We start from the raw sequence: 26,150 nt of genomic DNA on the forward strand, positions 1-26,150 counted from the left end.
TGTTCATTCATACATTTCACTTGCAATTTCCTCCCCCCCTCCCTTTTGTATTTTTTGTAGCCGGCTATAAGGAGTGGTGGTGTTGACAGAATATAGTTCACACCACACTGACCTTGTGATGAAACTTCCTCACAGCCGCAGGGGGTCCTTATGAATCGGCCCCTAATCCAGCTAATCCCGCTAGCAACAAAATCATGAAAGTGGCTCCCAGCGAAGTGTTTCCCTGCGCAGATGCGTCGGGAAGGAACGGCTCTGGAAACGCCTGAGCGCGGCGCCGTGCCGCGCCTCGGAGCCGGGGGGCACAGCCCTTGTGCCTGGCCTCCCTGCACCGGCAGGGAGGCAGGGAAGGGTGCCCGGGATGGCGGTGCCGGCTTCTGGCGAGGGCGGCCAGGTGAACCCCCCGGGACGGCGGGGCTCCTCGGTCTCCTCCTGCCCAAGAGCCAGAGGGAGCGCAGACCTGTGACGGGCTCAGTGGTGAACTGAAACTCTCAGCACGGTCAGAGTGGCCCAAAGTAAAATATAAAAGCCCTGCCGAGGGCTGTGTTTGGTCATTTGTTCGGCCGTTCCTGCTTCAGCATAAATGCAGCCGTGCGCTCAGAGGGTCTGATGGGAATCTCAGACTGCATCCCGCACAAAGCAAGATGCTCTCTGTCCTGCTCAGTGTGAACGGCAAGGGAGAGATGAAAAATAGGCCTCCTGACAGATGCAGCACGGCCTCGGGAGCTGGTGGCCAGTAAGAAATATCGAGGTAGGGGCAGTTGTGACAGGCAGCAGGTTCGGTGCTGGGGGGAGCGCTGACCTGACCTGATTGTGTCCAACAGTGAGAGCAGTTCTGCTTCAGTGCAAAGCCATTCAGAAGGAAGCTGCTTAGGGAACAACAGATGGTACAGCAAGCAGCTGGTAGGGAGTACTTGAAAGGAGCTGCACCCTGTTTCATAACATGTTCATTCCTTTCATTTTTCTGTATGTTAATTTTGCTGTCTCCTAAAAGAGTTATTTAGAAAATGGTATCCCCTAAAAGATTCTGGATGAAGAGTTTTTTCACTGCTGTTTGCAGCTCCTTTAAAAAAGAAATTGCATTCAAATGTTGTGCTATTCTATATACAGATGAACTCTGTGCTATGCCAGGAGTGCAGATAAAAAGACCTAAAAATGCTGCTTTTAACCACACAGGAAAATAATTACATATTTGAAGAAGGGGCACTGAGAGGTTAAATGAAAAGTTGGGGTGAGAGGAAAGCTGACTATTGTGGAACAACACAGCAAATCGTTTGTAACATATTACCCAGCAGAAGCTCTTATTCAACCTAAAGTAACTTGAAACAATTACATTCAGCTCATTTGAAATCCTTAAGTTTAGACCTTGAAACCCCCTTGCATACCTTTCTTACCAAAACTAGAAAGTTTGCCACTTTCATGTATGGTTGAGGATTTTGGCCTGTTATGAAGCATGCTGAGCTGTTAAATTACCAAAGAATGAAAATTCACTTGCTTCTTAGTGGATGTAAACTGCTACCTAACCAGAAACTGTTGGAGAGTTGCAATAGTCTGTATTAGCAGCCTGTCCTTACTGAAGACAGTTTTCTTAATATCTGGGGAAAAGCAGCGTCTAAGACTTTTATTCTTTTGCTGCTTCAGCCACAGAATTCCATAGCTGAGCTTCTCTGTTGAAAGCCATGGCTTAGTTGTGACTTAAAGGGCCCACATCTTTAGAAGAAAGGATAGTTTGCTCTTCTGTGGCCATTCATTCCTCAGTCTCTTTGTTGCATGATCAACGAGGATGCCAGTTGTGATGGTAGTTTTCTATAATATGGACACCTGCCTACTAGGAAATGTACTGAGATCACCAACTCATTTCACATAAGTTAGCAAACAGCTGTCAGATGGTAAACAACTTGTGGTCACTATTGTTTCTGGCTGGATTAGAAATAGTGACCCAGAGGTGAATAGCTCATATCCTGTTACCAAGGGCATATGTTCCAGCTCAGTAAGCAGTCAGTGCATTTTACATTTAATTGATAAATTTGAATTTTGTGTACGAGGTTGCAATTATCTTATGTTTTAAAGCTGGTTTTGTGTTCATTTTGGGTTTTTTCTTTCTGTTTGTACTGTTTAATTTGTTAGTTTTCATTTGTTGGCTTTTTTACTATATTTTTCCTCGCTCTTAATCCAGATGAACACCAAGAAAGAGATCAAAATGTCCCATTTTCTTAAGTAATCTATTTTACCCAGTGAGAACGAATATGTATCTGCCCATAGGCAATATAGATGCATACATGTAAAACCAGCTTTTGGTTGATTTTTAAAAAGAAAAAGTTTTAGCTCCTGAAGTTACAGGAAAGGTTTCCCACTACAAGCAGTGCCAGCTGTTGAGCTGTCTTCCTGAGCATGCAGACAGCTTTGTGTCCTTGTCACAGCTCTAAACTTTATCATACTGTGACAGGAGTAAAAAACAACTCTGATGTGTGTGGGTTTTTTGCTATTCATAGCCATGTCAGCATTAATGACATTTTTAATGACAACACGGGAGTCATCCCCAGCATGTGAGAGGAATAACTTACATCATATGATGGCCTGGGAGATAAAAATGCAGCTTTTTGAGTTTCTTTTTGTTGGATTTTTTTTGTTAGCTTTTTTGCATTTGTAGGCTGTTATCTTTTTTTCTTTTTTCTTTTTTTTTAAAGAAAAATTAAGAACTTGGTGTTACTGAATTCTCAGTGTGACAGAAATGGTTGAGATGGCCATATGGCTTCTATATTTTCCTAGAAGTCTGTGGTCCTAAAGAGATACTGAAATTGGTTAAATCTTCACACTGGGACATGATGATACTCTAGACAATGTTGTACATTATAACTAGGGAGAAGGATAAGGGTAGAGTGTCTGCCTCTACACTGGTGGACAACACTGGGTGTTGGGAAGGGAGGTGGTAGGTTGCAATCTATTTTGACCTGAGCAGGCACGATGCCTGTTCCCTGTGTGCTACACACATGCAGAAATATGTATCCAGCAGACTAAATGTAATGCAAGAAAACATAAACACAACATGCAATTTCTGATTGCCAGTTGTCTGGTGCTGACACATGGCATGTCTAGTTACATGATAAATATAATGTTTTTATATTGACCTATTGGACAGCCTGCTGGATGACCATGTAATCTCTTTAAGATGCTGATTGCTTATCACTGTATTGTGTCTAGCTCTTGTAAGCTCAGGGTTTGTCAAATTTTTTATTTTTTTTTAAGATCAGTTTCATTTGCTGTCTATGAAGTCTTTATTTTGCATTACCTTTTTATAGTGTAATCCTGGTGGGTTTATGAGAGCCATCCTTAGCATCATTACAGTATCAGATACAACAAATACATGATAATATCTCACAGTCAGTAGTTAATACATTTAGACATCAACCATGTACACCAATAGCAATTCTGACTTTACGAGCAGAAGGCAATTTAAAAGTTTAAAGAAGGGGACATGCTGATAGTCTCATTTCTTGTACTGACTAAACTTGGACTGCTAGAAGGTGTTTTGCACTTCCTCCAAGCAAACAGTTTTGCCTGTCACTCCTAGAGAATGATAATTCTGAGGAAGGTGCTGTCTTCCCTGCTCTTCTGTCAGGATGCTGACTAAAACTGTCTGTGTGCATAAAAAGTATATTCTGTTGCTGACAAAGAGCAGCACAGATAAGCTTAAACATCTGAGAGAATGTGAAGACAGAACTCCCTAGAGAGCAACAGGAAGCTTTAAATCAAAAGGCCATTATTTTTCTGTGCCCAATAATAGGAAGGATAATCTGCCTATCTGCCAGAGAACTCTCATTGTATCAGTTTTTTAATGGGAGGTTTCAGTCCTGTAAGAGTAGTATTCTGTTGCTGTGCTTTGTTTTCGTGAGGTCTGTGTTCCTTTTTCAGTAAAAATGGAAATTGTCATTGGTGCCATTAGGTACTGCTTTCTGCTCTGTGGCAGGTGTGAACTCTTGGAATCCTGGTATCCAGTTAGGATGAGAAGACAGAACTGTGTCTCACTGGTTTGTCTGTGTACTGTTGTCATGGACTGAAACAGGCTTCCATGTGTAGTTTCTGAGTAACGCCTGTACACATGTGTAACAGAGATGCCCATGGGAACAGCATAAGAGAGCTCTTAGCAGCAGTCAAAGTTGAGTGAGACAGGCTATGCAGGATGCCAGGGAGAGAGGTATGAAGACAAAGTCCCCTCCCGGTTCCCATCCTGGCAGAGAAAAGGTGCTGAAGGATGAGAAGGAAAGGTGTAGGATGGAGGGGTGATATCAGTTGTCCTTTTGAGTCTGGTCTGCTCTTGTCTTTCTCTGTACACTGCTGGTTTTTGGATTGGTTGGTGAAGGGTGAGTGCCCTGTGAATGCAGTGGGATGTTAGTCTTTGTTTTTATATGGTCACTGAGTCCTAAAGGCATTTTGGTTGCTATATCTTTTTGGTTCCTGTTGTAGTGATAACAGGTACTGCAAATTGCAGAGATTGCCTGCATTGGTTATTGCAGAGGCAATAAAGTAAGCACTGTAAGGGAGTACTAATCTACATGTCTGATTTATCAAAAAGGTCAGCATCTTTTGGAGAGATGAAATGAAAACATTGTGTGAAGTGTCCATGACTATTAGAGGTATGATTTTATCGCTTTGAGTAGTCACTGCCAAAAGGTTGGGCTGCATTGCCCTAATGCTACACATTTATAGTCTTGAAAAAAGTGAAATAGGTGCTGTTGCTCAAACAGAAGCAGAAGTGTGTCTGCTGCTCAAGTGGAAACACCTTGAGGCCCATAGTCTTCAGAAGGAAGGTTCTCTGGAAAATTTTTCTCCATTCATGTCTCTCAAGCTTGTCCCAGAGGAGGTTCCAAAACCAGGAAGTATTTGTGGAACTTTCCTTTGGTTTCCCGAAATCTGTCTTCCACATTGGTAGGCAAGCATTTTTATCCCAAATGCTCGGCTCTCAGGATTGTTCTTTTTTAAAGAGATCTTGCTCTCTACAGAGCTACTGGTTGCATGGTTGTGCATGAGGTAACTATTCAGTGGTTAATAGAGGTTGTGTTCATGTCCAAGAAAAATAAAATAACCTCGGGCTATGTGATGCAATTCCAATAACGTGGAATGGAACATAAAGATAATCTAAAAAATAGATATTTCCTGCCTCTAGAGCCACTGGACAGTAAAAAAATAAGCAGTGACTTTCTGCTATTGCTCATGGATTGATTTAGCATTGATCTCTGACAGAGGCCAAACTTACTCCTAAAACTACTTTGTGTGGAAGGAACTGCAGTGGTGGATTCCAGACTTCTTTATAAGCATGTTAATGTAATGCCATGTAAATTTTTAATGCTGGTTATGAGAAAGGTGTGTGTAGGACTGACAGGTGCAGTGGAAATGAGCACATGAGCTGAATAACCCAGTAACTGCGAAATTGTTAGTCACTGGAAGGAAATGTGTCAGAAACCGTGTCAGTGAGAATGAATAGTGTCACTCTTATGTCACTGGAGGGTGTATCAGGGTTACTCAAATGTACGCTAGAGACAAGGATTTTTGTTTTTCTGGGTGCTTCTCACCTTAGATGCTCTGAAGTATTTTAATGTGTGATGACTGAAACACTGGGACTGTAACTCCAGTGCTGGGTAATTGGATCTGTAGGTCATGGGTTCAGGTCTGCCTCAGGTTAAGGATGACTTGAACTTGTTACCACCTGACAGCTGTTCATTGCTCTTGGGGCTGGGAGATACAGTGGTCCTTACATGGTTCTTAGCAATCCAGCATCCACAATGACAATTACCACTGCCTTCAAGCCCTTCTGAAGGTCAAAGAATTTAGTACCTTGACCAGCTTCTGTTCCACTTTGTGGGGAGGTTCAGATGTGTTTCATGGTATGTGATGCTGACTTGCTTCAGTGTTCTGGCAAAGGAGCTGAGGGAAGCCTAAGGGTATCAGAGAGGGCAGGGAGGAGGAAGACACTTTTCTCTTGGAAAAGCAGCTTTTTAACAAAAACTATTACTCAGCAACAGAGATTCTGTCAGTGAAACTGTCTGATGGTAAACACTGGCCTTTAAATATATTCTTGAAAATTAGAAACTGATGTACTAAAAGAGAAATACTGCCAGGACACTGCTGTTACTGCTTTGCTGTAATTGGCCTCAGGTTGGTTTTTTTTTTAAATTTGTTAGCTAAGTTGTACAGATGGCATGGTATCTCATTTTTAGTAGGCAGACAGTTAGAGTCTGATGGTTGTGCTGAAAGGATAGTACAAGCTGGTGTATGTCCTGTATACTGACCTGCTAATAAATCAGCACTTTGGCATATGGGAATTTGTGCCACTAACTCAGTCTTCTAGGTACTGAATAATAAGGAATCTTGTAATAAAGGACTCAAATGCCATCAAGTGGCTTTTGATATATCACAAAGGAAAGTGATGTGTGTATTTTGTCATCAGAATACTAAAATGAAATAGTCCGCCTGTCTTTGATATGGAGTAACATTGGAAATATTTATACTATATGCCATATATGCATTTTCAGTCAGTAGCATTTTGAGTGTATTGTCACCAAGTACAAGGAAACAGTCCATAAAGGAAAACCACAAAACATTTTGTTAATTGATCATATTTTTCACTACACCACTTTTCCTATAGTGTTGAAATGCTATTATGACCGATAATGCCTTTTCTTTTTTTATTGTGAGTGTAAGGAATGATTTCATGCAGTGTGTGTGAGTCTTGGGTGTATTATTGTGTCTCTTCAGCGCAATGGGACCAGAGGCTTCAGGTACATTTCAGTGACATTTTTAAGTGGTTTTTTTGCACCATCTGTGGGTAATATGGGAAAAAAACCACAAAGCAACAACAGACCTGATTTTAAAAAAATGCACATTCAACTGATTGTTCTGATTATGTAGGTTTAAGATACCTGAGTGTGGCAGCCTCTAGTGATCTTTGCAAACTTCCAATTGAAATAAATTCAAACATAACTGGTAAAAACTTCCAAATTTTTCTTTAGTTTTTTTTTCCTTCCCTTTTGTTCTCTTTTACTTCTGATATGTTGAATACCCACTCATATATCCACTTGCTTCTGATATGTCCATTTATTTTCACATAATCTGGCTTTGCAGAGAAAAAAAATCTGTCAATCTACAGTTGTTGTTTTTTTGTACCTGACTGCTTTGCTGTATAAAGTACCCACCTTTGCCTGTGGAGGCATTTTCTTTGCTCTCCTTGCCTGAAGAAACGTAAATAATGGACCCACTATAGAAATAATTAAATGATGTAATAATACCTTAAGAACAATATGAAGCAGATCTGCTGCTGTGTTCTGGAACGCATGCCCATCATCTTACATGGTTTTGCTATTTCTGGTTTCAATGTTAGAAGGGGGAAAGCCACCTTCTGTTCTTATGACTAACTTGTGTGATGCAATTTTGATTAGCTAGATCTGCCTCATTCAGTGAAGTTAATGTGGTTTGACAGGACCTTGATTAGGAAGCAATCAACTCTGTTGACAGTAAGCAGTTGGTCACTTTCAGCAGAGATGGGAAAGATGGCCTTTGTCTTGCACGAAGTATGGTTTGGCGGTTCAAGTCCTGGTTAAATTGAAATGGAAGGTATGGGTGGAATGGGAGATAATACAGTACCAGAAGTATAGGTTTGTGGTAGACTACACAGTCCTCATAAAACTGGGGCTTTAGTCTTGGCTGGCGTTGGGACACAAAATGGGGAGAGAGTAATTTTGTCTTTGAAGCAGTTGCAGTGTAAAGTATTGCAAAAGAAAGGTCTGGTTCCAAGGCAGAGAGATTAGAGTAACTCTGCTCTGTCATTCCCTGATTCTTCTAAGGTGAAGCAAATTTCAAGTATCAAGGACTGCGGGTTGGTGGAGAAATACAGCATTGAGCATAACCATGGGGCTGATGAGGGAAAGTATTTTTAAGGTTTAAATCTTTGTAAGAATTAACAATAGCTTTTTGTTACCATCTGTGCAGTCTCTATGATTGTATATCCTGTCACTATAGTTAAGAGTGATGGTAAGAAATTCTGGAGGGTCTCTAGGTAAGGAAGTTGTACTTTGCTTTTTTTGTCTTTTTGTTTGTTTGCTTACTGTGTGCTGGTCTCTGTAACTTGGTATGAACGGTGTTAATACCACATGTGACAGGCTGAAAAAAATAGTGTGTGTTGCAGAAACACTTCTTCAAAGAATTTTTGAAGAAGAAATTAAGCAATGGTTTGTGCCAGAATGTCTGTATGGTTTAATTGTTGAGGGTCTTATTCTGACAGCCTTATGCATGCAGAGGCCCAGCTTCTTGCCTGGTGTTGTTTTAGCCCCAGGGTTGTTACAGGTAGATTAAGGGCCCAAGTGATTAAAAAAGTGTGTCCCTGTTTGGGCTTGGGAATCTCATCTCCAGCACTGCCAACTGGTTACCGGTTGGTCTGCTGATGGAAAGAGAGAGATGTACGTGCTTATTTTCTGTTCACACTGTTGCAGAACTAAACTTTGGCATTAATTCAGTGGCTTGACCAGTGTCAAGCTTACTGGGACTGAGAAAAAGCTGAAAAATTAGACCAGATCTGTAGCTTGAATTTGTATTATCTTCCTCGTCTGGTTGGGGTCCTGACTCTGCTGATGGACTGAATTAATTGCTATCACCTCCCACATGCATTTGCTAGAGAGACCACAGGGGTGGGTCATATAAAGCCTATGAACACTAGCTAAATGTTTGGTTGGGTTTTTTTGTACGAGGGAAGATGATCTTCCACTCTGTGCAGTGTTTTCTGGCGAGGCAAATTGAGTATGGCTCCCTCTAGAGCCTGTCGACTCTTCAGTCTCTCTGCCTTTCCCTCCCGCTCTCCGCCCCATGTTTTATTGTGGATCACACTGTTCAGCTCATGTCGGTTTAGAAACAGGTGTTGCACATGAATGATGTCCTGCATCACAGCATATTAAACCAGGTACTAGGCCATTGCACAATTTAGCTGTAGACAGACTTTTCTCCTATACTCTTGGTATTTTTTCTTTTTTATTTAAGGTTGAAAGAAATACCTCTTCTCACTTACTCTTTCCCTCTTCCCTTTTTTTTTACCAAAGAGAAACATTTGCCTTCTACCTTTGCCAAATTATTTAGTTGAAGAGTGTAAATTAAAGCCATTTATCTTTAAATGTGCTGTTGAAGCAGACTGTTTATACAAGTGTAAGAAATTGTAACATAGTATTTCGTCTGGTCTGCAAGGAAAAGGTTTTTCTTTCTCTTTTTACTTAAATTTTCACACGTGGGATATTGGTTATAATGTAGAAAAAAACTGAGGCTCCGGTTTGCACATCAGTGTTTCACTGCAGTAGCAGTAAAGTTATTTTAATGAGCAATGCGGTTCTTGTTTCAGAGTTACTAAAAGCTGTTACTAGTTTGAGAGTTACAGTGTCATCAGTTTGACAGGTGCACTTGGTCAAGTTTCTCTGGGTGGAGAGTGCACATCAAGGGAATGCAGAGTAAGTAGGTACTGGCTAATACAAAGTGCTCAATATTTCTCCATCAGTTGGTGGACGAGTGAGTCAGGAGTTAAATTACACGCGACAGAAGATTGGAGAAGAAGCCATGTTCAACCCCCAACTCATGATCCAGACTCCACAGGAAGATGGTGCTAATGTACTAACAACAGAAGCACTCCGACAGCACCTTGACTCTGCGCTCCAGGCCAGCAGAGTACATGTCTATATGTACAACAGGTAAGGGGAAAATTAAAAATTGTCTTGATTGTCTGTGACAGCTAAAAAGTAGATACATGCCTTTCTCCATGTATTTTAAAATGGTTAGCAATTTGCAGCCTTTCCTTTAGGGACGTGTTTCGATTTGAATGTCGCTGGTTTCTGATACTTGACATTGTGGCATGACAGCAGTGATAAACTGGCATTTAACAAGTAAAATGGGGTAAGTGGTGTTGGAAGAGATTCTGAGAGAGTCCCCCTATGAGCTGTGGTAGAGCATGAAACATTTGATTTGGTAAAGGAATGATGGCTGTGATCTTAAACATTCAGCCTTATGGATGGGATTCCTAACATTGAAAATCCTTCCATATTAGAGTTGAATACACTTGCTGACACCATCATGAGGCACCTAATGACTGTGAACTGTGGCACAGGTTACTGCCCTTCCAATAGTTTGAATGTAAAGGGCAAACAGATGTCTTAAAATGAGAGTGGGCAGAAGAATAGCTGTTTATTAACACAGACAGCAGAGTTGGCCTTAAAGAGGCCTTAAAGAGGCCAACTGTGTGTGCATACTGAAGGTTGGGAGTGGGTATTGTCCAACAGAAAAGTAATAATGGTGCACCTCAGGGAGGTACCAGCTTTGAACTATGATGTCCCCCTGAAAAATGGCTCATTCAGGGTTACTACTTATACACTGATGTGCCTAGGAGTTCTGTCTGTGACACTTCAGGCATGATGCTCCCTGTCTTTCAGCAGATCTTTTCAGCATATCCAGCTGATGCCTCCGTGAGCTAATGCTGACAATTCAATTATCTTTTATCTAGCATTTTCTAAGGCATTACAAGTCGTGGCAGTGAAAGTTGTAGCTGAAAAGGGAAGGCAGAAATCTTAATGATTTATTTTCTTTCATGTGTGTGTGGGACAGCTGGTTATATTTTGGTTCCTCAGAGCTGGAGTTATTGTCTCTCTTACTTGTGTCACTGAGTGATATCTTAGGTCACAAGTGGTCTTATTTGTACAAAGACGGATTTTTGTCCCATTAACATATGTGGACTAGTCTGTACATGCAAAAACATTTCTCTTGTTTTTAATGGGTTTGACAGAGAATCTGAGAGTAACTGAATCAAATGTCTGCTTAGTAACTACAAAAAGAAAGGCCTTTTTTGAGGGGCGCAGGATGCGAGGGAATTTGGGGACTTTTTTTGTAAGGTCTAGTATATTTATTTTAATAGTACTTGTCTTACTCATTGATTTGTGTTTGAAGCCAATATCACAGAATCAGAGAATATGCTAAGTTTGAGGGGACTCACAAGGTTCACTGAGTCCAGCCCTTACCCCTACACAGGACCATCCCCAAGAGTCACACCATGTCCAGATGCTTCTTGAATGCTTCCAGTCTTGGTGCTATGATCAGTTCCCTGGGGAGCCTGTTCAGTGCCCAGCCACCCTCTGAGTGAAGAACCTTTTTCTAATATCCAACCTCAAACCTCCCCTGTCACAACTTCTGGCCACTGCCCTCTTTGGACACTCTCCATTAGCTTGATGTCTTTCTTAGTATTGTGGTTCCCAAATCTGCACACTTCAAGGTGAGGGTGCCCCAGTGCAGAACAGAGCAGGACAATCCCCTCCTCGACCAGCTCATGATGCTGTGCCTGATGGCCCCCAGGACATGGTTGGCCCTTCTGGCTGCCAGGGCACTGCTGACTCATATCCAGCTTGCCATCAGCCAGAATCCTCACGTCCCTTTCCATGACACTGCTTTCCAGCATCTCATTCCTCAGTCTGTGTTATCCCATCCCAGGTGCAGAATCCGACATTTCCCCTTGTGGAACTTCACATGATTGGTGATTGCTCAACCCTCCAATTTGTTGAGGTCTATCTGCAGCCCTCCCTGCCTTTGAGGGAGTCAACAGCTTCTCCCAGTTTTATGTATATGAGTAGCAATTTTAAATGTCTGTTACATTTTAAAAATAGTTTCTCAGTAATTTTGCAAAAAGAAGATACTTTTCCTTCATATTTCTTGCAGACAGTGGAAACTGGAACATTTGTGTTACAAATCAGGAGAACTCATCACAGAAGCCGGTTACATGGACCAGGTATGTGTAGCAGGCTTTTAGTCAGAAGGTTTGTCTATTTGTGTGATTCAGTTTGTGATGCTTTAATTATATTCTAGTGTGACAGTGTTTTTCCCCATTCTAATTTTGACAGATCATAGAATATCTTTATCCTTGCTTAATTATCACTCCTTTGGACTGCTTCTGGGAGGGAGCGAAGCTACAATCAGGAACTGCCTATCTGTTGTAAGCTTGCTTTTTGGTCTTACTTTTTAATTGTATAACTGTGTACAGCTTTTCAGTTGCACTCCCATTGTTAATTCAGATTCTGCTTTAACAGGAAAATAAAGCGTAGTGTCTCTATGGAAAATACACTTTGATTTTATTTTAATTTAATAGAGATTTTCCTGTTTCTTAGAGATGATTTGTAAGCCTCAATTTTAATTCTGTTATTTTTCCTGTTTTGCTAGCATGCAAAATAAAAAGTAAACTCTGTATTGAAGTTTTAAGAATTTTATGCTTTACTTTCTTTTCCCAGAAGCAAACTTGTTTCTGGTAGATTTTTTTTTCCCCCACAAAACATAAAAAAATTGATTGACTGGAAATTTTAGAGCTAAGAAAAGATCTTGCTTTAATTCTCAGGTCTTCCTAAGGAGTTAAGAACAAATCCTTTGCTTTGAGATCATTAAAGAAACTATGAAGTATCTTTTATGGGTGGTTTCTCACAGTTTACAAGTGTGATATTATATGCCCTGAATCCTTTAAAGAGTTAATTGTTAATCTGTGCAGGCATTTTCTGTTAATTATGCAAGAGTTAGCATTTGAGTTATTGTTTCTGTCCTGGTTTGCATGTCTCTGCAAAAGCAATTTGCAATGGCCATCTCCTAACCTTTAGTGTACAGTTTTAGATGGGGAAATAAGGGGGTTTTTGTTTTCTGGTTGGGAGATTTGGAATAATGACTTAAGCTTGGTTAAGCAGATACAGTGTGGTTTGAACCGCAGAATAAGGCAGTCAAAAGCATTTCTAGTCTGTCAACATCACAAATTCAGAAGTCGGGGGTGGGAGACGTGACAGTGATAGTGGTGACAGCCATGGTTGCAGGAAAGCTTGATGGTTGATAGTCAAGCCGCCAGGGCATTTGAAGGAGCACAGTATTGTTATAGGTAAACAAAGATCAGTTATATTGATTGATTACATTTCCAAGATGATTATTAGACTAGCAAGAAGTAATCTGATGCTATGAGAAAGGCTTTCTTTCCTCAGTCCCCTCTCTTCTGTCCCTCTCCCCTCCCCCCTAATTCCTTGAAGCAGCAGTTGGCTACTTTGTTGTTATTTAGGTGCTTGATGATTTGTTTTGCTTTGTTTGTATATGGAAATATTTTTAACCTGTGAGTATTCTCTTTTATAAGATAACTTTGTAAGAACAGATTATTTTTGTTAAAGTTACAGCTGTGCTACAAGAAAAGTACCTAAATAAATCTCATTAAAACATACCTTACATTTTATGAAACAGCCTTACCAGAGAAAGTTTTAACTTTTATCATAAAATAACTTAGTTATTTGTTCAAATAGTAATTTTAAAAGTGTGCTTATTTCAGTGCTTCTTTTGTCTTTTTTCCTATGTGTCTTTTTCTCCTGATTGCTCTTGCAGAGGGAAGCCTCCTTTGCAGTGGATCAACTTTGACCCCTTAGAATTCTTGGAAGAGTTAAAGAAAATAAACTACCAAGTAGAGAGCTGGGAAGAAATGCTGAATAAAGCAGAGGTTGGTCATGGTTATATGGATCGGCCCTGCCTGAATCCTGCTGATCCCGATTGCCCAATCACAGCTCCCAATAAAAATTCCACCAAAGTAAGTTTGCTTGTCCTTGTGCATATCTTTTCAAAGGAGGCTTAGGGGTGGGGAGAGGTGGCAGGGAAGGTCAGACGGAATAGAAAAAAGTACCATTTTCTTCCAGGCAGTATGTAGTTCTTGTTCTTAAGTGATGTCATTTTTCTGTTCCTGTTACATGCTGTTAGCTCACAGTCATGGACTTTGCCTCATTCTGTGATGCAGTGCTTAATCCTATGTATTTAGAGTGAAGGTACAGTTGTCAGCTACACTCTGGCTGTGGAAATGTGGCATTTCAGCAAACCTGATGCCTCAGACAGACAATAGCCACTGCTGGAATACCTCTGCTGCTCTACACTCACACTACTCAACAAGGCCTTCCTTCAAGGACAGTCAGTTTTGTTGATTTTTATGGCAAAGTTGAAGACAGGCCTTGCATTTATATATCCCTTTAAAAATCAAGTCAGACTTCAGAGAAATTGCCATTTGGTCAACAAGTATCTGGGAGATTTGTTCTACTTGATTTATGGAATGCATTTCTTTAGTAGACTGCCTAGTTTGTGTTTAACATCTATTATTCTTGTTCACTGGGTGCTGAATCAAGGTATGAATTTGTCTAAAGTTATGAAACCAATTAATTGCTTCCTTATAACTTTTTCTAGCCTCTTGATGTAGCCCTTGTTTTGAGTGGCGGATGCTATGGACTGTCAAGAAAATACATGCATTGGCAGGAGGAGCTGATTATAGGTGGTACAGTCAAGAACAGTTCTGGTAAACTTGTGAGGTAAAAAAATGTTTAAAGAAAAAGTCAGTTTTTATTAGAGTCCATTTTTTGGTGGTACTACAGGAGGATCATGCAAAATCTACTGCCCTTCATGTATGTTACAAATCTCACTTTAGAGGGGCATTCACCAAGAGAATAGAACTTAAAAGAGGGCTTAGGCAGTTGTTTCAATTTAAGACAGCATCGTTGCTTCCTACTTCTGACCTCAGAATGAAAGTGCATCTTGCTCAGAAAGATTTTTACTGGCAGTTTTGTTGTTTAGAATGTATGTACAAAGCTTTGAATGGTATTCAAAGCCCTGAACACCTCTGATCATATTTTGAAATATGATCAAAGGAAAAAAGGGAAAAAATAATTTGAGTAATGTCCTCATGCATTTGACTTCTCTCAGAATTCCAGAATCTCCACTGAACTTTTTGTTCAGGATCAGTATAGAGAAAAGTCTATTTTTATTTCCCTATATCATAAATGCAGGCTTGAGTGGTAAAACAAACCCTTTTACTTTAAACTTCTGAATGAAGACATGAAACACTGGACTTTGGGGCGGAGGGGGGAAAACTTAAGAAATTGAATTGTTCCAAAAAATGTAGGCCACAGTAAACTAAATATAGCAGAATTCTTCCAGAGAACTTTTAACATGAACTTTGACCTGACATTCACACTAAACGTTGATAAGTTTTTCAATAAGTAGTCAAAAATTGTGCTTTTAGTGAAAAATAAAATAGTTCCTTAACCTTCCAAAATTGTTTGATACAGTTGCATACTGTGAAAATTCTGAATGGGAAGTTACTGCCCTTGTGTGCTCCACACAGTTTGTCAGGCATGAGAAGTTTAACATTTCTCTCTGAAGGATGAAAAAGACTTAAGGTCTTCGAATTACATTTTGCCAACAGCATTTTCAAGAAGATGTAGAAATAACGGTTCTGATGGAATCCTCACAGTACTCTGCCTTATCAGTCATGATCTTTATAATTTGTAGGGTTCTGATTTGTAGGCTTGCATTATTTGTTTCTGAAACTGCTCCTGTTAAAAAGGATGGCAAAACTCTAATTAACTTCAGTGAAATCAGATTTAGCTTCCATACTTGCATAGAGCAGTAAAGCTGCACCAGATACAAAGGAGAATAATTATATTCTGTTCCATTTTAATACAAGCACTTGCCCTGTGAAATCAGGAACTCAGACAAGCTCCCATTAGAGTTGCATTTATGACTTCATGCCATTAAAATATTTTCTTGAAAATGCTAATTTTATACCTCTTCCTTCTCTTGTTTGTCTCCATGTCACAGTGCCCAGGCTTTGCAAACCATGTTTCAGTTAATGACTCCTAAGCAAATGTATGAACACTTCAAGGGGTATGAATATGTTTCACATATCAACTGGAATGAGGATAAGGCAGCAGCAATTCTGGAAGCCTGGCAGAGGATGTATGTTGAGGTAAATTTGAAAATAAACTAGATATCATGCTAAGTTCTACAAAGATCCGCTGCCTGATTTTTGCAGTATTTCTTGATGGAAGATACCTAAACCAGAACTGAGTCATTGCATCCCCATTTTTAAAGGTTCTTTTTGGGTTTTATTGTTTCTATTGGTTTTGGTTTGTTTTCCAACATAAGAAGCTGCTTGGTTATTCCCATATAAGAACCAATGAAAGTTTTGCTCTTTGCTGTTTGGGACATTTTACTTTGTTGAGGGTGAGAAGAAACTAAAGAGCTAGCCGGAATTTAAAACATTTTGGTTGGCATGGTTATTCCAAAGGTGTCTGGAAAACACTAGCCAGCCATGAGCTGCTCTCGCAGCAGCAGCCCAGGTGGGGAGGCTGTGTGACAATGCTTGGCCTCTGCATCCCAAGCCCTGACCTCTCCTGTGCTGCTTCTGACCTCTGCAAATGGCCAGGCAGGGAGAGGCAAAGACATTGCTGGCCTGGGATTAAAGGCAAAACTGGTACTGCATGGGGGAGCTACGGGAAGGGATTCAAGTTAAATGTTTGTAATGGGCTGGGAATGCAGCAGCGTTTCCTGAAGGGTACAAATTCTTGTCCCATAATCAGTTGCTTGCAAGAAACAATCACAAAACACGCTTGTGATCAGCATAATCTTTGCCTAGGGTATGGGCTTTCACAGGTGTGTTAAGGTAAAAGGAGCTGATTTCAGACACGTGCTGTAGAAGATGCTAATGACTTCTCCTGACTGAGACACCAACATTTAACAAAAATACCATTTTCTTTAATCACACCAAGTTCTTTTTTTTTTTTTCATAGGTTGTTCATCAAAGTGTTGCACAAAACTCTACCCAGAAGGTGCTCTCCTTTACTACGACCACCCTGGATGACATCCTGAAGTCATTTTCTGATGTCAGTGCTATCAGAGTAGCTAGTGGCTACTTACTAATGGTAATAAAATAAATCTGTTTATTTTAATGTGGTAGTAGAGCAGGGCTTAAAAACCTGCTTTATTGTTGCCAGACAGAAGTCAAAAACATTTCAAATATATTTAAAATAAAAACTACAGTTTGTAAACTTTACCTCAGGCATGTCAGCTTTTCCACTTTGTAACCTCTGCATCTGTTCTGATTAAAAAGTAAGAACAAGGATCTCTGTGTTGGGTAGGGAGAGACAGCTGTTAGAGAAGGATCCATTCTAATATTTTGGTTTATTCCCCAAACTCCTCTCCCTGCTCCTCTCTTTAGCTTGCCTATGCCTGTTTAACGATGCTGCGATGGGACTGTGCCAAGTCTCAGGGTGCTGTGGGGCTGGCAGGAGTCTTGTTGGTTGCACTCTCGGTGGCTGCAGGATTGGGCCTGTGCTCATTGATTGGAATTTCCTTTAACGCTGCCACAACTCAGGTATTTAGAAGACACAAGCCTGCTGTTAAATTACAAGTACTCTGTTAATAAATGAACACAAGTGAATCTTTGAGGTGAAAAAAGCTGAAAAAATATTTTGAATTTAGATTTTTACTTGTGCCTTTTTCCTGTGTCATAGCTTATGCTGTGATGAATTAAATTATCATCTTATCAATTGGTATTAAAGAAAAAAGTAGGTATTATGTAGTCTGTGTATTTGCTAGATGCTGAGATGTTTGATTTTCCTGTATCCCAGTACAAGTGGAGGCATCCAGTTGTACGTTAAGGGCTGCAAATTTGTTTTTACATCTGAATATATCAGGATGGTCAAATTCTGAAAATATTTTGGATATAACTCATATTATTGTCATATATTCTTTGCACAAAACTTAAACTACCTGTAAATGGTATGCATTAAGTTCCTCAGCAGTACTCTAAAAACATAGTTAATACCTGTATTGCAGATTTTTTGTATTTCATTTCACCCTTGGATTTGAGTACAGTGTAATGTAGAAGTTGTTTTAAATAGCCACTTAATGGCTAGCTGCATGGCAGATCATAAAAAACCTTCTTGGTTTTTGTTTTGTTTCTCCCCCAAGGTTTTGCCTTTTCTCGCTCTTGGAGTTGGTGTAGATGATGTCTTCCTTCTGGCACATGCATTTAGTGAAACAGGACAGAATAAGAGAATTCCATTTGAGGTAATGACCAAAAGGAGATTGGGGGGAAGATAACAAAAGGCTTCATATAGGAAAAGTATCCAGAATTAGTCAGTAGAGGTTTTTTTTCTCAATAGCTTTTCCTAGGGTCTAGAAATTCTTATTTCTGTAAAAATAGGAAATTATAACAATGCGTGTGATCCTAGGAAGTTTTGGAAGGCTCACATTCTTGAATTATTTTTGTGTATATTTCTCTTTGTTTTATTTTCTGATGTTTATAGTGGACGATGACATTTCATAGCAAAACATACTACTGTTAGGAAGTCTAAGTTGTCATCACTTTTATGATCCTTTACTTTTGTTAATTTTTTTAGTCTCAGTTCAAAGTTTCATATCCAAAGTATGGCCCATTTAAAACTAATGAATATTAGCTGACTCTGTTTTGTACAGGCAATGCCTTCCATTTCTTTGCAACTGGTTTGGCATGTAGACACTACAGCCTCACTGCACTGTACCTCTATACGCTTTGTAATAACTGGTTCAGCTGGAGAAGGGCCGTGTGTTTATCCTGATTTTTCTGTATTTTTTGTGTGTGGTCCACGGTCTTTGGGTTGTTCTTTTTGTTTGTTTTGTTACATCCTTTTTAAGATGTGTAGCCATGTTACACTGCTGTGCTGTTAACATATGCTTGTTTTGTCTGAAAAATGAGAACACCAAGTGATTCCACTGGTAAAAGTTATATCCTGCTTAATTACAGATGTATTTTGATATAATGTCAGTACCAATTTAGTTTTGTGTTTTGAAGCTAGAATTAACTCTGGTAATGTTTTCTACCCTCAAACTACTTAAGCACTTTATGTGTCATCTGTTTTTCTCCTTGAGAATATATTTGGTATGTAATTTATTCTCACACACTCTCAAATGCAAACTTGTATTCAGAATTTAAGTGTAATAATTTTTCACTGCTACTGTATTATATCTGCATAATGACCCCTGCATTTGTAGGACATCACCTTATTCACTTGACTTTTAAGATACATCTTCTGTTTTGCAGGACAGAACAGGTGAATGTTTGAAGCGAACAGGAGCAAGTGTAGCCCTTACATCTATCAGCAATGTTACTGCTTTCTTTATGGCTGCCTTAATCCCTATTCCTGCTTTACGAGCATTTTCACTCCAAGTAAGTTTATATCCTGTTTTTTTAGCTCTTAGGCATGGTCTATCATGGAAGTCTGATGATGGTACTAATAAGTGAAAGCATTAAAGTTTGGGTTTGGTGCTTCTGCAGTTCACTGAACCAGTACATTGTAGTTTACCATAGATCTGGGTAGTAACTGCCTGCCCTTGGTTCTGCTCTACAGTCTGTTCTCATGCATGAAGTCTCTCACATCCTCTTAGCAGGTGAAAGAATACCTTGCCCCATCACAGCTGGCTTGAATGCAAAAGCCAAGATGTATGCAACTAAGCAGAAAAAGTCTCCAGAAAGATTTGCAATCTAAAGTCAAGAGGAGCAGGCTATAGTGTAGTGTGTCTTGTAACATTCCTCAGTAGTAATTTAATCCTTTCATTCATATTTGTCCAATTTGTTGGTCTTAAAAACTACAACTGCAGTGCAATGACAGCAGCTAATATGCATTTGCCATATTAATTATTACTGCAGCATCTTTTACTGCCTTACTCCCAGTGTAATTTTAGCAAACTTGGAGAAAACTTCAAGAATTTTGTATTCCAGCTGCTTAGAGACAAAATGTGAATTTTATGTACTGAACCATGTATCACTTGCTCTTCCTTTCTCTGTTTTCTTGTGTTTGTGTGTGATAATATACCTTCAGGAATAAGAAACATTAAGGATGTTGGAGAAAGAGTTGTTTGGGTTTTTTTTCCAAAAACGAGGATTCTTTGAAGAAAGCTTTGGGAGCTTCTCTGACACAAGCAATTTATAGCACTGTAGAGCAAGCAAAATGTACTTTTTCAGTAGTTATTTTTCTTTTGCTGTAGCATGGTTCTCCAATCATTTTTCATTCTCATTGAGCCCTTGGCTACCCAGAGGAAGCAAAATCTTCTGTTTTTCTTAATATATGTGGCAATTATTGCTGTTTTCAGAGGTTTAAGTATGCCTGCATTAAGCTGTAAAATGGCATCTTGTTTGTGTTTGCAGTTATGTTACCAATAAGCATTAATAATTTGTTTGCATTTCCTTCTCAGTAGGCAATTCAGTAGTGAATAATAGAGAAAGTAAAGGCCTCCTTGGTTTTCTGCATCATTTAGCATGAGTCTATGGCAACCGAAATAAGATATTTAGTCTTCAATGGCTAACAGTATTTAGCTCTGCTGATTTGCCAAAACCTACATGTCTCTTCATGCAGGTCATGTGGTAATGAATTGTTTTATTTTATAGAATCACAGAATGAATAGTTAGAGTCAGAATGGACCTTTTAAAGGTCATCTAGTCCAACCCCCACCTTCCTCACCCCAGTGAGCAGGGATGACTCCAACTAGACTTCTCTGGGCGACCTGTTCCAGTGTTTTACTACCCTAATTAAAAAAAAACAAAAACCAAACACCTTCTTCCTAATATCTAAACATGACCTACCTATTTCAGTTTAAAGCCAGTCCCCTTTGTTCTATCAGTACATGGCCTTGTAAGCCCCCTTTAGGTACTGAAAGGCTGCTATAAACTCTCCCCATAGTCCTCTCTTTTCCAGGCTAAATAATCCAAGTTTTCTTAGCCTTTCTTCACAGGAGAGGTGCTTCATCCCTCTAAATATCTCTGCAACCCTTCTCTGAACTTGCTTCACCAGGTCAATGTCCTTCCTGTATCGAGGATCCCAGAGCTGGAAGCAGCACTCCCAGTGGGATCTCTCGAGAGCAGAGCAGAGGGGCAGAATCACATCCCTCAACCTGCTGGTCATGCATGTTCAGCCCAGGATACAATTGGCTTTCTGGGCTGCAAGTGCACATTGCTGGCTCATGTCCAGCCTCTCATTCAGCAGCACCCACAAGACGTTCTTGGCAGGGTTGCTCTTGATCTGTTCATCTCTCAGCCTGTATTGATACTGCACAATCAGGTAGAAGTGCAGATGTAAGACCTTCCACTTGGCTTTCTTGAACCTCATAAGATTCCCTTGGTAAAGACCAGTCTAGATGTGTGAAGTACTTTTGGAATTATATCATTTCCTCTATTGGAAGAAGTTGTTTCTTTCTCTGCAATCTATGGCCAAATTTCAAACATTTGACGTGTACCTTCAGCAGCTAGCAGGGTGTTGGAGATCATCTGGCTTTTTAGTATCTGTGCTTTACAGTGATTTGGTGAGCCTAAATGCATCTCATAAGAGTTGTTCAACAGAGATGGGCCGTTTTGTTGTGACCACACTGCTGTGCTGTTGAGTGTGAGACATTAAAATTAATTCTTTATTATGTGATCAGATTTTGCTCATTTTTTCTGTTTTCACTCTTCACATCAGAACATGACAGATTGCCTTTGGAACATACATGGACACAATATGTAATTGTTACTGTAATCAGTATGTTAAATATACTCTTTCTAAAGTAATTCCTTTTTGCTTACTGCCATGCTTACACCGAGTCACTGAAAGTTTAAAAATAAAATATGCACAGCAAAATGATAAGCAAGAAGTTCTCAGTGAGATTTTGTATGAATATGGTGATATTCAGAATAAAAGCATCACAATCAAAGTTCTTTTTAAAGCAGTGATTAATACAGAATTTATGTGTAGGAACCAAAATGGGTGTTCAGAAATTAGTATTTGAATTGCTTAGTCTTTTCTCACTTGGTAATGTGTGCTTGCTTGCACATAGTAGCCCCTTATATGTGTATAAGAGGTGAAAAGAACTGTGGGAGATGTGTCATGAGTATTTATAGATGCCAGAAGAACATATATGACTGATAAACACATAAATTAGCAACCACTAAAATGAAATCCTTTGTTGTTAGAAAGGACCATCTATTACTTGCTTTGCCTAACTTCATCAGGTAAAATCAGAATCAGGTGACAATAATCACAGTACTAAGAATCAGAGAACCATGGCAGTTTTGGCAGGTTGTCCACACTCATATATGAATTTCTTTATTTACAGTCTCCTTCCTCCCTTTCCCTCAGACTTGTTTAAACAGAAAGTCCTTGCCATCTTTGATAGTTTCCCAGCAACACTTAAAAAGCAATGAAATACTGCATTTACTTTTCACAGATGCTGCCATCTTCTTATCTCAATAGTGAATTTTTAACAGATGGGCTTAAAAAAAATTGCTCTTGACATTGTTTTTGCTCTTTATTCACTTTTCTTAAGACATTGCAAGGTAACTAAAAATTTCTGTAACTTTTGAGGCTCAGTATTTGTAAAATATCCTGTCTGCTGAGGGAGAATAAATGTTTTTTTGCATCTGCAAGTCCAGCTTCTAGTTAAAAACTCATGTTTTGTATGTCAGTGGTTTCTCCTATCTCAGCTTTTGTCCTCTTCTTCCAGCTAAAGCAGTTCATATCTCTGAGTTGTTAATTTACTTGATGGAACTCAAAACACTGGAAGTCTGATGTTGCTTTAGAGTTTTCTAGGGTTAGCTCTTTCCAAGATTTAAAAAATGGAATCCAGTCCTTTTAAAAGTCAGATTTTCAAAGTTAATTACATTACAAAGGTAAGGACTGTTTACTCTTTTATTTCATGTGTTGATCTTATTAAGCAGTTTTAGGGCTTTGAGATTGCTGAGTATGACCCAAATACTCAGAAGACTCACCTGTAAGAGTCCTCTGGGCTTTGAAGGACTGAGTGCTGGGTTTTCAGATGTGTTTCATTTCTTGAAATTGTGGTGGAGGAAGAGGTTATTAGAGAAATCTATGGAAAGTCTGGAATCTTGCAGTAGGAATGTCTTAAACATAGCCCTTTTTTAAGTATAAATGAAGGAAGGCAAGGCAGAGTGTATTCTGGGCTGGGCTGTATTTTTTCCTAAGACAGTTTAGTCAGACACTGTCACAGTAAATTGTGTCCAGGAAAGACAAGGTTCAAAAATTCATCTAACTCTTCTTGTTTACAACAGAAACTTCCTGTCCTTAACAGCAGAGGAGTGGTGTGGAACTACTAAGAGGAGGGTAGAACTTTTCCCAATCAGTCTTAGCAGTAACTTTTTCCCTCACCATGAGAATGACAATTTTTTTTCCTAAATGTAAAAGTGAGTTAACAGGTGGCAGTGATGGGTTTGTGGAGAGAAAGAATGTACGTTTTTAAGCTCATTTGATTATCTTACTCTGCTGAAGTGGCTTGTCCCCTGTCTTTTACCCACTTTATTTACCTTCCCCTGTCCCTGACATGAGAATTTAACAAGCAAAATTAAAGCCTAAGGGGAAGGGGGGTGGGGAGGGGCAAGGATACGAGTCTGTACCCTGTCAGGAGGGAGTTGCAGATAGAGAGCAGTAGGGTGGAAGTTTCCCTGACAGACCTCCTCCTCCGCTCATCACCTCTGGCTATACAGCACACCCGGTCTCCCTGGGTGGGCTGCCAGGAATGGCACACAGCAGCACATAGCAGCACATACCTTCAGCAGGGCCCCAGCACATACCTACCAGCCTGGCTCCCTGCTCCCTCCCTGCCTCCAGCACAGACTGCCATTCTTCTGTCTCCCTTAACGGTTGCAGGAGCAATAATATTTTTAGGCTGTGCCTTATGAAAAGATGCGAAAACCATAGTATGTTTCTCAGGAAGTGAGCAACGTATTTTTTCTGATTAATGGAATTTTTTTACTGCTCTCTGCTCTCATTTCACTGAATGCCTTCATTTTACACCCTTGAGTAGGCTCCATTTTATCCCTTCTCAGCTAATCTTACCTTTGTTGATTCTCAACTAAAAGGTTTGAGGCCCTTTCCTTTCCCCTTTGACCATCGGTCTATGAGGAGGTGACAGAAGACTCCCTGTCCCCAAAAATCCTAAACTTGCTTTTAGCTTGGTGCTGCCTGTACTATGGAAGCTCTGCTGCCACAGTTTGTTGTTGCTTTTACAGATTGTGGCCATTGCAGTTCTCATACATTCCCATTCCACGACACCAGATGTCTGAATGGCTTTGAGAGGGAAGCAGTGGCAGATGCATCAGGTCAGGGACTGAGTCACTCCTCAACAATTTTTCCTTTCAGCTCCTTAGCAAATCCCAGGGGTTTTTTGATGGTACAACAGACTAGAATTCATAAAAGAACAGAATTTTCTGTATTTAGTTGTGAAAATAGAGAACTGTTACATCCTTATAACTCTGGAGACGTGTGTGTGAGAGGGAGAGAGAGAGTGCATTATATAGAAAGTGTGGTGTTAAGCTCTAGAAATCTTTTTAAGTACCAATCAGACCAGAGATTGCTTTGAAATGCTTTACTTGTGGTGTAGTTAGTACATCAACAGTGGCACAATGGAAAATCTAGTTATTCCAGAAAGAGATTTCCATTTAAGTAGGCAGATTTACTGTGTGTTATTGGAATAGTTTTGATACGTCTTAAAAAAATCTAATGTCATTATAACTACCTTTAATTGCATCTGAACCACACACTTGAGTATTAGTTTTCAGATTTAGTAACATTAGAGATTCAAGGATGTTGGAATCTACAAAAGGAACTGATATGGAATGAAGTATTTGCAGTTTATGCAGCGGAAACAGAGGACTTCTGTTAGTTTTTCAGCCATGCTGGGAGGAGTAAGAGTTATTAAGTCAGACCTCAGCTGTTTTTTCCAAATCCCAATAAATCTTAGCTGATCCTTGATACAGGATCTTGGTTAGGCACAACTAATTATTCATGTAATATGGGTGATTCAATCTTTTTTGGTTTAGCGGCAGTAAAGAAACCAGTTGTATGAACTAAGTCCAACAAACACCTTTCTTGCAACAGCAGCCATTTGTTTTTCTGACAGATTGAATTAATTCTAGAGAGGATCAAAAGCAAATGACTAAATTTTAAAGTCTTGGCTATGACCTTACATGCCTTTCTGTGTGAATATTTATAAATCATTAAATAGTGATTGGATCTTTTCCCACAAAGATGGCTAAATACTACTTAGGCTTTAAGTACCAGGTAAATTCTGTTTCAATAGCTGTGTCTACAGACAACCAGCAGGACTAAAATCTTACTTCAAGCAGGCTAGAGACAAGAAAAAAACACCAATAAGCCCCACTTTTGTATACAATGTATTTATGATTGAAATTCCAACATAATTAGGTGATTCATTTTCAGAACAGTAAAAAAAATCTATGATTTTTATTATACTCAGAAAGCTTCAAAACTGTAAAAGTCATTCAATGTGTTATTACCTTGATTTTCACAGATAAATTTAAGCAATTTATGTCATTTATTTGGTACATAACTCAAGAATTTTTAAAACATGGATTTTGGATATCACATCTTTTATGCTGACAGTTTTGAGGTCTGATTTCTCAAGATCAAGAGAAGCCATTCATTTATTTGGGAAAAAAAGAGGTCACATTTATATCAGGTCTTTTTTATAGCCCAGCTTTTGTTCCTTTCTTTAACTGTTTTAACACAAACAGTCATTATTTCAGAAGTTACGGGTGGAAACGCTTGATAATTTATATATAGATTAACTTAGCATGAAACTGGGCTACTATTGAGGTGGCTACTTCTTATGTAATGGGTAAAAGATCAGGTTTTCAATGTTTTTTTCCCATTGGTTGATGGCTTAACCATTTTTTTCCCAGTGTCTCTCCTATTCTTACAACTATCTTCCAGTTCCATCTGTGCCCAGCTTTCCCTTTGTGATGGCTAGTGCTCCTAACAATTCTGCATTACAAATAAATGCTATCAATAATAATGATGGATGCTGCACCACATATGTTTGTGGAAATTCTCTGGGAATCTCTGTGTGGGAAAGGGTTTGAAGTATGGTTTGAAAAGCGGTGGGTGGGAAGGTTGTTTTCTTCATTATGTTATACTTACTTTACAAATAATCCAAGTATTCTTGTTCTAATTTAAGAATAATTTTGCTAGACTGGCTCATAAATCAAGCTCTGTTAAACACTAGCATATTAATACATAGGTTTACTATGTGGTAGTTTTGATTTTTCTTTAAAAAGAATCCCTGATAAAGTCAAAATGTTGCTCTTCTTTTGGCTAGACTTCTAAGTAAGTATATCAAATGATAGTATTTTACTAAATAGATCAGTTTCATTACAATTTAATTAAACCTTCATTTCTGATTTAATAACATGCTTTAATTTTATTGTGAATAAATTACTTAAATTATTTCAGATCCCTTAAATGTGAGAACTTCAGTTCTAGTTCCAG

The 26,150-nt window shown here is 39.3% G+C and overlaps 1 protein-coding gene across 3 annotated transcripts in view; it reads left to right on the plus strand.

Annotated features, from left to right (window-relative positions):
* PTCH1 (patched 1) overlaps positions 1-26,150 on the plus strand; it is a 72,733-nt gene that overhangs the window by 20,063 nt on the left and 26,520 nt on the right. For all 3 annotated transcript variants that reach the window (XM_071580670.1, XM_071580672.1, XM_071580671.1), the window contains 10 exons: positions 9,527-9,716; positions 11,725-11,794; positions 11,907-11,998; positions 13,405-13,603; positions 14,245-14,366; positions 15,655-15,802; positions 16,626-16,757; positions 17,054-17,209; positions 17,809-17,907; positions 18,920-19,045. In XM_071580670.1, the coding sequence (XP_071436771.1) occupies positions 9,527-9,716; positions 11,725-11,794; positions 11,907-11,998; positions 13,405-13,603; positions 14,245-14,366; positions 15,655-15,802; positions 16,626-16,757; positions 17,054-17,209; positions 17,809-17,907; positions 18,920-19,045 (1,334 nt within the window). The remainder of the gene's footprint in view (positions 1-9,526; positions 9,717-11,724; positions 11,795-11,906; positions 11,999-13,404; positions 13,604-14,244; positions 14,367-15,654; positions 15,803-16,625; positions 16,758-17,053; positions 17,210-17,808; positions 17,908-18,919; positions 19,046-26,150) is intronic.

The sequence above is a fragment of the Pithys albifrons genome, chromosome Z (assembly GCF_047495875.1).
Source record: "Pithys albifrons albifrons isolate INPA30051 chromosome Z, PitAlb_v1, whole genome shotgun sequence".
Taxonomy (NCBI): domain Eukaryota; kingdom Metazoa; phylum Chordata; class Aves; order Passeriformes; family Thamnophilidae; genus Pithys; species Pithys albifrons.